This window comes from Cololabis saira, chromosome 18 (assembly GCF_033807715.1).
Source record: "Cololabis saira isolate AMF1-May2022 chromosome 18, fColSai1.1, whole genome shotgun sequence".
Taxonomy (NCBI): Eukaryota; Metazoa; Chordata; class Actinopteri; order Beloniformes; family Belonidae; genus Cololabis; species Cololabis saira.
This window is the reverse complement of record NC_084604.1, coordinates 4,267,415-4,281,400: the sequence shown is the minus strand read 5'-3', so window position 1 is coordinate 4,281,400 and position 13,986 is coordinate 4,267,415. Positions and strand designations below refer to the sequence as shown.

Here is a 13,986-nt window from a genome sequence, read left to right as displayed (position 1 = left end):
AAAACACTTCCAAAGCGATGTGGGGAGAGGGGCGACCACTTAGGAGACAGGAAGTGGATACCATTTCATACCATTGGAAGTAACAGGCATAGACATATAAACAAAATAAATATATATATATATATATATATATATATATATATATATATATATATATATATATATGTATATATATATATATGTATATATATATATATGTATATATATATATATATGTATATATATATATGTATATATCTATATATGTATGTATGTATGTATGTATGTATGTATGTATGTATGTATGTATGTATGTATGTATGTATGTATGTATGTATGTATGTATGTATGTATGTATGTATGTATGCATGTATGTATATATGTATATATGTATATGTATATGTATATATATATGTATATATATATATATATATATATATATATATATATATATATATATATATATATATATATGTATGTATATATATATATATATATATATATATATATATATATATATATATATATATATATATATATATATATATATATATATATATATATATATATACATATATACATATATACATATATATTTGCCGGTGGGGATGGTGGGGATCAATCAATCAATCTTTTTATTTAGACTCAGGTCCATTAGAAAAGACAAACAAAGATACAACAATATTTTAAAAAGACAGTCATACCAGTGTTTCCACATAGCAGATTGGTATCTTACAGCACTGAGGACTGGGTTGGTTAACATCATAATAGTGGCATTACAAGAGCTATTAAGTCGACATATGAATTTGAACATCAATCGCCTCAAAGGAGCATGAAAAGTGATAACTTGTAAAAGTGATAAGATGCTGGCCTTCTTAAATTTAATCCATAAGGGTGCAGTATAAAAAGGGGTACAGTACACCCTAATAAGACCCACTTTCACCCTCTCTGAACACCAGGAAAATCTTCTGGTCAACAAATTAGTTTGCATATATAAAATATGACGCTGTCTATTCATATCTTCATCATCTGTCACGTCATCAGTGATGATGTGTCTCAGGTATTTAGTTTTAGAGCAAGCAGGGAGCAGTTGTCCTGACAGGTAAAAGGATGGGAAAGTGAGGTCCTTATCTCCTTTTACTTTGGAAATAAGAACAGAACTCTTTTTAACATTATAATTCACATCAAATTGTACACCATAATTAGAACATATATTGAGAAGTTCTTGTAACCCAGCACTGCTAGGTGACATAATTGCCAAATAATCGGCATACATAAAATGATTAATAAGTTCATTGCCAACCATGCAACCTGTTTTACAGTTTCTTAACTGGTCTGAGGGATCATTCATGTAAATATTAAAAAGGCACGGTGATAAAAGCCCCCCCTGTCTAACGCCATTACTTGTCCCAAATGTAGCAGAGACAACATTTCCCCATTTGATCTGCATGCTCAAGTTAGAGAACCAATAGGACAGGATCCTTATAAAACTGTCAGCCACTCCTTTCTGATGTAACTTTTTAACAATTTAGAATGATTTATGCGATCAAATGCCTTTGATGCATCTATGAAACCAATGAGTACAGTAGAATTCTGTCTTATGTAGTTTTCCAGCATCTCCTTCAGAGCATAAATACATAAATCAGTACTATGTTTAGCCTTAAAGCCAAACTGGTTAGCAGAGGTGCATAGATATACAGATAGTCTGTCTAGTACTATTCTCTCAAAAACCTTCGACAACACACTGGCTAGAGCAATTGGCCGATAATTATCCATACTCCCCATCCTGCCCACTTTATCCTTGATGATAGGCACCAAGGTAACGGACAACATGGAGTCTGGTAATACACCATGACACATAAAGCCTGTAAAACAAATAGCAAGGAGAACTGCTGCCCTCGGGCTTGCTAATTTACAGTGCTCTGCAGACATTTCATCTGGACCACAAGCCTTATTATCAGCTAGCTCTGAGACGGCATGAAACACTTCCTTAGCTGTGATTTGCATAGTGTCCGAATTTACAATCTCACCTACAGTACTATGTAGGAGTTACTCTTAAGACAATTAAATAAAGTGGAGTAATGTTTCCTCCACAGTTCAGCTATGTTATCACAACCAGAGACCCCCTCTACGGTGCTTGGTAAAATGTAGTGTTTGTGTTCAGAGCTCTCACCTCCTTCCAGAAACCAGTGACATCATTATCAAGGAGCTTTTCTGCCATAGAATCCACTCTGATTTGTTGTGCATGCTTATTAACATAACGAATTGCATATTTATAATTAGAATTGGTGAACTTTTTCAAGTCAAGGGCAGGCCCCTCTCTGGGCCTTCCTGCATGGAGCCAGCCCCTAAAGGCATTCTTAGCTTCAGCATGATAATGAGCCACATTATATTATATATGTAGCAGACCTTGGATTGAAGACAATAGAGAATCTCGACTGATGCGTAATGTTTCTTTATTCGGGTCGCATCCAGGATCATGACTACTTTCTTTCATAAGTCCTTACAACACCGTGAAAATACAAAAATACAATATATACTGTTGAGGAATTTATCAAACCAGTTCAGAAGTCCGCTTTGTGATTTATGAGGTTTTATTAAGCCGGCGGTGGGAACGTCGACACAGACCAGGGGTCTGGTTGAAATGCTGACCCAGATTGATTTGGCTACAGGGTTTTTATACAAAAGTTCAATCAACAATGAGAGGAATAAACCAGCCCAGTGAGAGCCAGTCAAAGGTGTGACCCTTGAGCTTTGGGACCACCCTTGAGGGATCAGGAAGTCCATATATGGTTCTCTCTCAGCAGGGATGCAAGACGCAGGAACTTGTGTGAGACAATAGGCCACAGACGAAAATCACCCCATGGGGTGCTCTAGTGTTCCAAGTCTGTTTGAAGCAACTTCCAAGGTGTGATAGGAAGTTGAAGCTACTTAAAAGGTGTTGAGTCCAGTTCAAAGCCCTGCAGGAGGTAGGACTGGGGCAACCTGCCCCTGCAGGGGGCCAAGCTGTCACAATGCTTCATCAATACGAAATAAATCACAATTTTAAGACACATCCAAAGAATAACCAGCCGACATTATACTCATAACAAATCCCATATTGTCATAAAGAAAAAATATATTAACTAAGCAAATTATGACTCAATATGGTCCTTTACAATATATATTATATGTTCTATATATTCATTGTAGGCTATGTGTACAATGTATTATATCATATGACATGTTATGAGGTAAGGGAACTGTCAATTGAATTCGTGCACATAAATCAAATGTGTGCATATTATTCTACAGTTGTGCATAAATAAAAAAAATTTCGGCTGCCTTAGCAAAATACCAGTACAATGTTAGTGTATGACAACTTCTTCATAAGTAAGAGTATTGTCAGCTTCATAGCTAAAGTTGCTGAACTTACCCTCAGATTCAAGGAAGAACACAGCCCCACCTGCCCCCATCACCCTGTGTGACTCCCCAGCAGACACTGTGGAGTCCTACCGCTTCCTGGGGACCATCATCACCCAGGACCTCAAGTGGGAGCTGAACATCACCTCCCTCACCAAAAAAGCACAGCAGAGGATGTACTTCCCGCGGCAGCTGAAGAAATTCAACCTGCCAAAGACAATGATGGTGCAGTTTTACACGGCCATCATTGAGTCCATCCTCACCTCCTCCATCACCTCCTCCATCATTGAGTCCATCCTCACCTCCTCCATCACCGTCTGGTACGCTGCTGCCACTGTGAAGGACAGGAGCAGCTGCAGCGTATCATCTGCTCTGCAGAGAAGGTGATTGGCTGCAACCTTCCATCTCTCCAGGACCTGCACGCCTCCAGGACCCTGAAGGTGCAGGAAAGATTGCAGCAGATCCCTCCCACCCCGGACACAAACTGTTTCAGACTCTTCCCTCTGGCAGGAGGCTGCGGTCCATCAGGACCAAAACCTCACGCCACAAGAACAGTTTTTTCCCGTCTGCAGTTGTCCTCATCAACAAGGTCCCGGTCCCCCCTCCCCCCGGACTACTACGGACTGCCCCCCCATCCCACTCTACGTTACATTAACGTAAATATTCCAACCCCGTAACATTTGTACAGACTCACATCCGGCACTTTAAAAACCCCATATTGTACATTTCTGTTTATATTGTTAATTTCTGGTTATACATTTTATCTGGCATCTGTCATCCTACGTCACTTTTTGTAAAGACTCATATCCGGCACTTTTTAATCCTCATATTGTACATTTCTGTTTATTTCTGCTTATACATTTTATTTTATTCTATCTCTTATTTTATCTCCATATATTTGTTTTTTTTTATTTTTACTGTATTGCACCAATCACCACAACAAATTCCTTGTGTGTGTTAACAAACTTGGCAATAAACCCCCTTTCTGATTCTGATTCTGAACTGTTTGTTTCTCCGCGGGGAGGCAGTGATCAGCCGAGTGAGTTTACTCCTCTTTAGCTGGGGAGAGCGATTGTAACCCAACCACAACTCAGGGAAAGGATTATCCTTTGTTGTTTTTTTTGTCAACAAAGTGATGTGAACAGACAAAAATGTTGCGGGGTGGTTTTTTTAGATTCAATGCCTTCAGCCAGGTCCTTGATTCAGAGTATCAGGCTTGGACGTTGCCTCTTCGTAGCTGGTTTGTGGTCGTAGAACTCTCTATCTGACCACTCGTTCAGGTGCTTTCTCCAGTTCTTACAACCAACCACCGCACACGTCCTTCCCCAACCACTTTTCTTCTGCCAAATATCCATGTAGTTGCTACTACATATCCTCTTTGTCAGTGCTGTGTCAATTCAATTCAATTTTATTTATATAGCGTCTAATACAACAGATGTTGTCTCTAGACGCTTTCCAGAGATCCAGAACATGAACATAAACATAAACCTAAAACATAAACATAAACATAAAATCGGCACTCGGCACAACGCCAGTGCTAGCTAGCAATACAGAACTAGTCCGCCAGAAGGGAAGTGGATAGCACTGACGGGAGGACTTCAGGAAGTAGAGCGGAAACGGCTCAAAAACTTGTCTATTGTATCTGTAGGAATTTTTATTGTTTTCCTCGTTTTTCTTCCGACGAAATGAGGGCCTTTTTGCCCCCCTAAACGTGCCCCAAAAGTCACCAAATTTTGCATGCATGGCAGGCCTGGCGAAAAATTTGATATTTAATGGTTTGCATTAATGGGCGTGGCCTAATGGCTCAACAGCGCCCCCTAGAAAACTTTGTGCCTCAAGCCCCACAATACGGCTTGACGTACATGCACGAAAATTGGTACACACCTGTATCATGTCACAACTTAAAGAAAAGTCTCTTGGCACCATGGCCGAAACCCAACAGGATGTCGGCCATTTTCAATGAATCGCAATTTATGCCATTCCTTCGGCTGATAATGCGTCCCAAACCGTAACGTGCACCCAGGTGTGTTATACCTCAAAATGTGCGTCTCCATCCTGTGACGATGGGCATTACTTTTCTCAGTCAAAAGCGTTACCGTGGTGACGATAGACGGCAAAAAGCGCACCCACCCTTCATCTGATTGGTCCATATTTGATAGTTCCTACTTTCTGCCATAACTTTTAAATGGTTTGACATAAAAAGTCGTGGGTAGTGTCATCGGACTCGGTTTTGAGTACTTGACCTTAATTGGCATGAATTCGCCCCGCCCCTTCTTCTGATTGGTCGATATGTGATAGTTCCTATTTTCTGCTATAACATTTGAATGGTTTGACATAAAGAGTCATGGTGGTGTCATCGGACTTAGTTTTGAGTCCTTGACTTTTATTGGTGAAAATTGCACGCACGAGGGCCCGTTCATCGCTGCTTGCAGCTTTAATTTTGTTTTGTTTTCTTATTTACATTTATTTATTATTGATTATTATCGTTTTGTTTTGTATTCACTACCGTTTCATGTTCAAAATAAAATTTCAATTTCAATTTCAATTTCTATTTCCCGTCCCTTGTTGATCTACTGTCCACACAGTGATGCTGTGAGCGGCGGATGTGTCCAGATGTGTCCAGATGTGTGTGTGACGTCACCGGGCCAGCTGATCATGCAGCCGCATGTGCGGCAGAGCGTCGGCCCTCGGAGCTCCGGCAACAGCCCCTGCGGCCGCGACTGGGACATGGCGGAGGAGGAGGACGCGATCCCCGGGAACGGGAGCGGGGATCCGCGGCAGCTGCCGCAGCCGGAGGACTGCCTGCTGCTGGGCCTGGACGGGGACGCCGCCTACGCCGCCTCCTCCTACCTGGAGGAGGAGAGCGAGGAGAGCGCGGCCCCGCAGCGGCGGCTGCGGGCCGGCGGGTCGCGCCACCGCGGGGACGTGGTCACGGACCTGCGGCCGGAGGAGATCCGCTGGTTCTACAAGGAGGACCGGCGGACCTGGAAGCCGTTCGTCGGACACGACTCTCTCAAGATCGAGAGACTGTACCAGAGACTGTCCGAGCACAGCCAGGAGAAGGAGAAGGAGAAGGGGCTCCCCCGCCCCGCCGAGGCCGGGGAGGAGGCTGCCTCCTCCGGGGAGCCGCGGCCGGACGGCGCGGCCGAGGAGCGGGCAGGTGCCGCCGGGGACCCGCAGGAGCAGGAGGAGGAGGAGGAGGACCCGGGGGAGGCCAGGGCCATCGCCGAGGCGGTGTGCGTGAGAGGGGGGCTCTATGAAGTCCACGTCCGGGAGAAGGAGTGTTACCCCGTTTACTGGAACCGTGAGCATCCCCCATTATCATCCCAAACCCGGGTGGAGCTTTGTTGGGGCCCCAGCAGGAATCCGTTTTGGGGGACTTCTATTTTACATTCAATTCAATTTTATTTATATTGAGTCTAATACAACAGAAGTTGTCTCTAGGATCTTTCCAGAGACCCAGAACATAAACCCCCAGTACTCGAGTTGTAAAAGAAAATCAGGGGGGGTGGTGGATTTGATCATATGGGGACAGATAATTTGTGCTGATTACAAATAATATAATATATTACAAATAATAGCAGTGACCAAAACACCTGCAGAAATACTGCAGAAATGACATAGCAGCAGTTAAATGCAGCCTTCTGTAAGCTTTAAATATCCACTGGTCTTACATCAAATACATCAAAACACAACAATAAAAAACACTTTTCTGAACTTATCAATATGACTCTGTCCTTCACAGGATAAGTAACATGGATCACTGCAAAAACTCACAATCTTAACAAGAATATTTATCTTATTTCTAGTTAAAATGTCTCATTTTAGTAAAACAATCTCATTACACTTAAAACAAGACTCATCACTGGAAACATCCATTTTCACCTGTTTCAAGTAGATTTTCACTTAAAATAAGTAGAAAAATCTGCCAGTGGAACACGATTTTTTTGCTTGTAATAAGAAGATAAATCTTGTCCCACTGGCAGATTTTCCTACTTATTTCAAGTGAAAATCATCTTGAAACAGGAGAAAATTGTCAAATAAGTTATTTTTCTGTTGAAAACAGAGGACTGAGGCACTCATGAGGGTAAGGTTAATAAAATGCCTTTATTTTTGCATGGCTAGTCTCTTAAAAGCGTGTCTACGCGTTTCAGCCAAACTGGCCTTCGTCAGGACAAAAGAGAAATGTTTGTCAGACAGCTCAATTCACAATTAAATAGGTGATTTCAAACAGCTGCTCAGTGTGAGCAGGTAGGAGGTCACATGACCTGAACAGCAAGACCTGCCAATAACAAGCAGAGGGTGAGAGGCTCTGTACTGAAAGAAAAAAAACAAAATCACATAATCGTGAGTACTATGAACCTTTACGGTCTAACCCAATAGAACAAATGAAGACTGAACTTATGGAAATACTTTCACATGCTAAAAAAGAGATGTGGATTTCACAAAAAGAATATGATTTTTTATTTTGTAATAGCCCCAGAATCCCCTCATTCTATATGCTTCCCAAAGTGCATAAGAACCTAGAGAATCCACCAGGAAGACCTATAATCAGGGGGAATGATTCAGTTACAGAACCAGCTTCTCAATTTGTTGATTTCTTTATTAAACCATATGTTTCAGAACTTCCTTCTTTTATTCAAGATAGTACTCATGTATTGAATAAGATCAAAGACATTAAGAACATTGGATCTTCCCTTCTGGTTACCATGGATGTGGAGGCTCTTTATACTAACATTGATCATACAGAAGGACTTGATGCCTTATCACATTATTTGGAAGAGAGGCATCCAGAACAGATGCCCCCTACTGCCTTTATCCTGCAACTGGCTGAATGGACTTTACATAACAATGTGTTTCTATTCCAGAATCATTTTTTTAAACAAAGAAAGGGTACAGCAATGGGAGCCTGTTTTGCACCGAACTATTCGAATCTGTTTATGGGAGTATGGGAAAAAATGTTTGTTTACTCTGACCTTAATGTTTTTTTGGATAAAATCATTTGGTGGGGAAGATATATTGATGATATCATTTTACTCTGGTCAGGTTCAGAAACTGAACTTCTTTCATTTCATTCATATTTAAATAACACCAACAGAAATTTAAAACTCAGTCTTGATTTCTCCCCATCCGAAATAAATTTCTTAGACCTAAAAATCTTTAAAGATGACAATGGAGATTTACATACCTCCATCTTTAGAAAACCAACTGACCGCAACACGATTCTTCGAGCAGATAGTTTTCATCCTCCTTGGTTAACAGATAATATTCCTTTTGGTCAGTTCCAGAGACTAAAGCGTATATGTGATTCAGAAGAAGATTATGAAAAAAATGCTTTAGATATGACCCAGAGATTTAAGGCAAGGGGATATCAACATAAAACTATATCCAGAGCTTACAACAAAGCAAAATGTCTTCCTAGAGAACAACTGTTAGCCCCTAAACAGAAAGAACAACAGAATTCTGATCAGGTTTATTTTGTGACACAATACAGTGATCATGCAAATGCAATTAAACAAATTGTCAAAAGCAATTGGGACATTTTGAGAAGTGACAGTCTTCTTAGAGAAGCTCTTCCAGATTCTCCGACTATTAGCTTCAGAAGAGCTCCTACTCTGAATGACAAACTTGTGAAGAGTCATCTCCCTCCTGTATCACAGAAAACCTGGCTTTCAACTTTAAAAGGTAATCACAGGTGTGGACATTGCAATCACTGTAACAATATGATAAATGCCAATTATTTTACTGATGTGACATCTGGTCATACATTTGACATAAATTCATTTATTAATTGCAATACCTCTTATGTTATTTACAGACTTGAGTGCCCTTGTGGATGCTTCTACATTGGGAGAACTAAGCGTAAATTGAAGGCAAGATTGGCAGAGCATAAACATGCCATTAGAACTGGTAATCCACAGTACCCCATGGCTGTTCACTACAAAGATGTAAGTCACGGTAGTTGTGACTCCTTAAAAATATCCGGCATAGAACACATTGAAGACTCTATCAGGGGAGGAGATAGACTCAAAAGACTCCTGCAAAGAGAGTCATTTTGGATTTACACATTAAAGGCCACTCATTATCCAGGGTTGAATGGAGAACTTGACTTTTCTCCTTTTCTGTGAGTGTATTACTTATTCTTTGACTATTAGTGTGTTTTGTTGGCCTTTAAGATTGACTCTGACGGTGCCTTAGTTTCTTTTTAGGCTCAATACTTATTTTGTATGCATTTTTGATTTATTTAATTGACTATAGGCAATGTTTAAATGTGCAATGTTGATTTATTTAATGTGATTTTGTTTTTTTTCTTTCAGTACAGAGCCTCTCACCCTCTGCTTGTTATTGGCAGGTCTTGCTGTTCAGGTCATGTGACCTCCTACCTGCTCACACTGAGCAGCTGTTTGAAATCACCTATTTAATTGTGAATTGAGCTGTCTGACAAACATTTCTCTTTTGTCCTGACGAAGGCCAGTTTGGCTGAAACGCGTAGACACGCTTTTAAGAGACTAGCCATGCAAAAATAAAGGCATTTTATTAACCTTACCCTCATGAGTGCCTCAGTCCTCTGTTTTCAACAATTTATGGATCTCCCTTGACTGAAGAGCACCTGAGGGATACTATTTTTGCTAATACCCAAGCAGCACTCCATGCACCGCGTTCCTGTCTAAAGTTATTTTTCTGGTGTCATTTTTCTGGTGATGACCTTAAATGTTGAAATAGCAGTAAAACCACATTCATTGATTAAATGACATAAGGGATGGAAAGGGGGGGTGGCAGTTTTACAGGGGGGATGATTTGGACTGTTTTTATTTCAGGGGGGGATGATTTGGACCGTTTTTATTTCAGGGGGGATGATTAGGACCGTTTTTATTTCATCCCCCCTCAACTCGAGTACTGATGACCCCCATACCTGAACAATTATTACATAAACAATGGCAGGTAAAAACTCCCCTAGTGGGAGAAAAGCCTTAAGCCAAACAGTGGCAAGAAAAACTCCCCTTTAGGAGGGATACAGAGCAACGAGGGAGTTAAGATCCGTCTAAAAATGACCCAGTTGTGGTTTAATCTGCTACTACCAGAAGTAAGCCGGCTAAATCTATGAAGCTAAAGTGCAGATTCAACAACAAGAGCAAAACCCCCAAAACCATCAGACGCATGTATTTTCTGGGGCCCTGGCAGATCTCCACACATCAGGGGGGGGGGGGTCCATCAAAGAATATCTCAGATTTCTGACATTTCAAACATTTGCAAGTAAAAAAATCAATTCACTTCAATTCAATTTTATTTCTATAGCGTCTATTACAACAGAAGTTGTCTCTAGGATCTTTCCAGAGACCCGGAACATGACCATGTTGAAAACTGAAAAATGAACATTCCTGACTCTAAATGTATTCAATTGAAGGGTGAAAATTAAAACTTTTTCGACTTCATAAATTTGCCAGAAAAAAGGACTTTTAAAAAGAAAAGTAGAAACATGTACTGTACTATAGTTTTAGCACTGCTGTGTCGCACCAAGACCTGGTTCAGGTCTCAGCAGAACCTTCGTGTAGAGCTTGTTTTCCTCTGGGGGGGGTCTTACGTTGCTGTTTTCTGAGCGGTTTTGGTGCTGTTGACGTCATTAAACTGGTGTCTTCAGCTAACTGCAGCAGTTCACAGCTGAGCCCCAAGCAACCGGAATCAGCACCTTCCAGTCTCAGCCCAGTTCTGCAGGTTCCCTTGGATGTGGGTCAGAAAGGGGTGGAATGTCTCCCGGGTTGGGGCGTGGTGCTGCCTCTAGTGGTGGAGTCAGAGCATCTTCAGCTCTTCATCAGTGAGGGAAGAGTGGAGCAGGAGAAAGAGAAGTGGATGGGTGGGTAGGAACCTCAACACCAGCTGTGGTAGGAACCTCAACACCAGCCGCTAACCTTCTTGTAAATCTGGCTACCCCGGGACTTTCTACCGTCTACAAATGCAGAAATGTTCATATCCTTCATTACATTTATGAAGTGATTAGTCTCCTCCTGGTCTTGTGTTTCTCCGTGTTTATAAGAACTTCCTGGACTCAAAAGACCAGGATTCCTTGTGAACAGAGCATGTGCAGAAAACAAATTCCTGTTCCGTTTGATGGGGATATTCCGTTCGGCGTTTACATGACCCAATATTCAGGTTTTAAAAGGAGTAACCCAGGGCTCATATTTGGGTTTTTAAAAACCTGAATATGAGCAAATTCGGGTTAGTCAAAGGGGTTATTGGTGTTTACATGGCCGTGCAAATTCGTGTTATTGCCAATATTCGGGTTTTAAAAGGGTTATTGATGCATGGAAATGCAGTCATTGAAGCTGTAGAAAAATACATAAGAATAAAAAAGAAATAAACAGTCAAACAAGAACGTACTTCAGTGGAAAACAACTTTTGTTTCACTAATCATTGAACTGATGGACAGTTATTTTATTTGGTTATTGACCGCTCAGTCAATCATTTATGCGTCTATGTGTTTAATCTTCCACAACAGCTTTGACTTCTTTCATTTGATTTACGCAATCTTAACATGAAAACATGGTGGGTTTTCTTTAGGTTGTACGTTTGTGGTTTTCCTCAGAGCAAGACCGGATTCCTGTGATGAGGGGTCAGTGGTTTGTTGATGGGACCTGGCTACCATTGGAAGAGGATGAGAGTGACCTCATCGAGCAGAAGCATCTTTCCTGTTTCCGGGGGCAACAGATGAGGGACACGTACGAGGTGGAGGCAGTGACCACCACTGTGGACAGCAAAGACGGTGAGCAATGAGAGACGGGAGGGTTTGTGAGTGACGGGTTTAGAGTTGGGGCCGGTGCCTGTTACTGTCACTCACAGATGTTTTGTCATGTGACTCCAGCTGGACCAATAGGAAGCATCGTTTTTATGATGTTTGATGTGATACTTAAAATGAGACCAGCATGGAGATGTTTGGACTGAATGTCCAGAACCATGTTTGGAGGAAACCAACAGAACCAGCTCAGACACCTATCAGTCATTGAGTGGATCACAGACTCTGTGGACCAGAGACTTCTAGAGACACATGTGAGGACTTCTGACTGATGGATGAAATCTGGTGGAAATTGGGTCATGTGACAGGAAATGATCCCAAATACAGCAGGAGATCTACATCAGAATGATGAAAATAAAAGAAGCCAGATTCTGGTCGAAGTCCAGACCAGAAGCTGATTGAATTGTTATAGAGGAACCTTCGGAGAGCTGTGTAGAGACATCTACAAGGGGTTCCTGCTGAAGGAAACATCTACTGAGGGTTGCTGCTGAAGGAAACATCTACTGAGAGTTCCTGCTGAAGGAAACATCTACTGAGAGTTCCTGCTGAAGGAAACATCTACTGAGAGTTCCTGCTGAAGGAAACATCTACAAGCTACTGATTAATTTGGGTACTTGGTATTTCCCAAATGATTGTTTTTCTTCTCGGCTTCATTTGCATAAAGAGCGTAGTATTAAAAGTGGGGATGGGTACCAACTTTGACCTTCATCCAGCTGGAAAGCTGGTGTTTTTCCCATGATGCTGTTGAAATATTTATGCAAAGTGTGTACCAACTTTGTAAAAGTGACTTATATACAGCAGGGTTCCACAAACACATGAACAGTCCAATGTGGAACAGTGCTTGAAGTCTTTTCTGATATGTGACAGCTCTGAATCACATTGACTGTCTGCAGCTGTCCACAGCCTGAAGCTGAGCAGGAGTCATGTGGACTGGCACAGCGTGGATGAGGTGTACCTGTACAGCGACGCCACCACCTCTAAGATTGCACGTACCTTCACCCAGAAATTGGGCTTCTCAAAAGGTTTGTGGATGGGGATGGGGATTGGGTTTATGATGGAGACAGGGGTTGTGTTTAACTCCCAGTTCTGGATCAAGACTAGGTTTTTTTAGGTCGAGGTTTAACTGCAGGGACCTCAAAAGCCTGAGTAGCCGTTTGATAAAGATAAAATGATTACATCCAATAAGGGACTATTCATGAAGCAAGAACCTCCTCATACGGTCTGGTTTGGACGGGCCTTATGAGATGTGCTAATGGGTTAGATGACATTATTCTGACTACCAGCTCAGAGAGCTTAAGAGGACAGAAACAGTCCAGGCCCAAATCAGGTTCCTCAATCTCTGCTCCCTTGTGGCTCTGCAGCACTGCAGCAGGGATCAGCTGACGAAGCTGGGAGCCACGGTGGATCATTTCACAATCCTTTCAAGTAGAAGTCCGTAGAAACCTGCAGTCAAATCAGCCTGCAAGTCGCGAGCTGATAGTCATAGGCTTGCCCGACCGCTTGGGGTCTGACTGTGCTAGGAGCAGACCGAGTGACTGCAGGTCCCAGCGGAGCTCTGCTAGTTCTCTTCTCTGGCACCACTTGTTTTGGATGTTGTTTCAAGAGTGGCTCTTATGAAAATGTCTGGATAAGAGTTATATTAATTAGCATCATAGCTTTGCATAAGCTAATGTTAGCCAAGCTAAAATGCCTAACTTCTGATACCTTAACTGCACTCCCCAGAAAACCTACGAGAGACATTTGTCTATTTTATTCTTATACAGTCTAGGCCACCACATAGGGACCATAACCAGCTGGCCCCACCCTCAAAACCAGGT

General features: G+C 41.7%; 1 protein-coding gene across 1 annotated transcript in view; it reads left to right on the top strand.

The window, feature by feature from the left end:
* The first annotated feature begins 6,034 nt into the window (after positions 1-6,034).
* ddhd1b (DDHD domain containing 1b) overlaps positions 6,035-13,986 on the top strand; it is a 46,169-nt gene continuing 38,217 nt past the window's right edge. Inside the window, exons 1-3 of the mRNA XM_061746672.1 lie at positions 6,035-6,685; positions 11,963-12,139; positions 13,063-13,191. Coding sequence (XP_061602656.1) covers positions 6,037-6,685; positions 11,963-12,139; positions 13,063-13,191 — 955 coding nt within the window. The 5' untranslated portion in view covers positions 6,035-6,036. The remainder of the gene's footprint in view (positions 6,686-11,962; positions 12,140-13,062; positions 13,192-13,986) is intronic.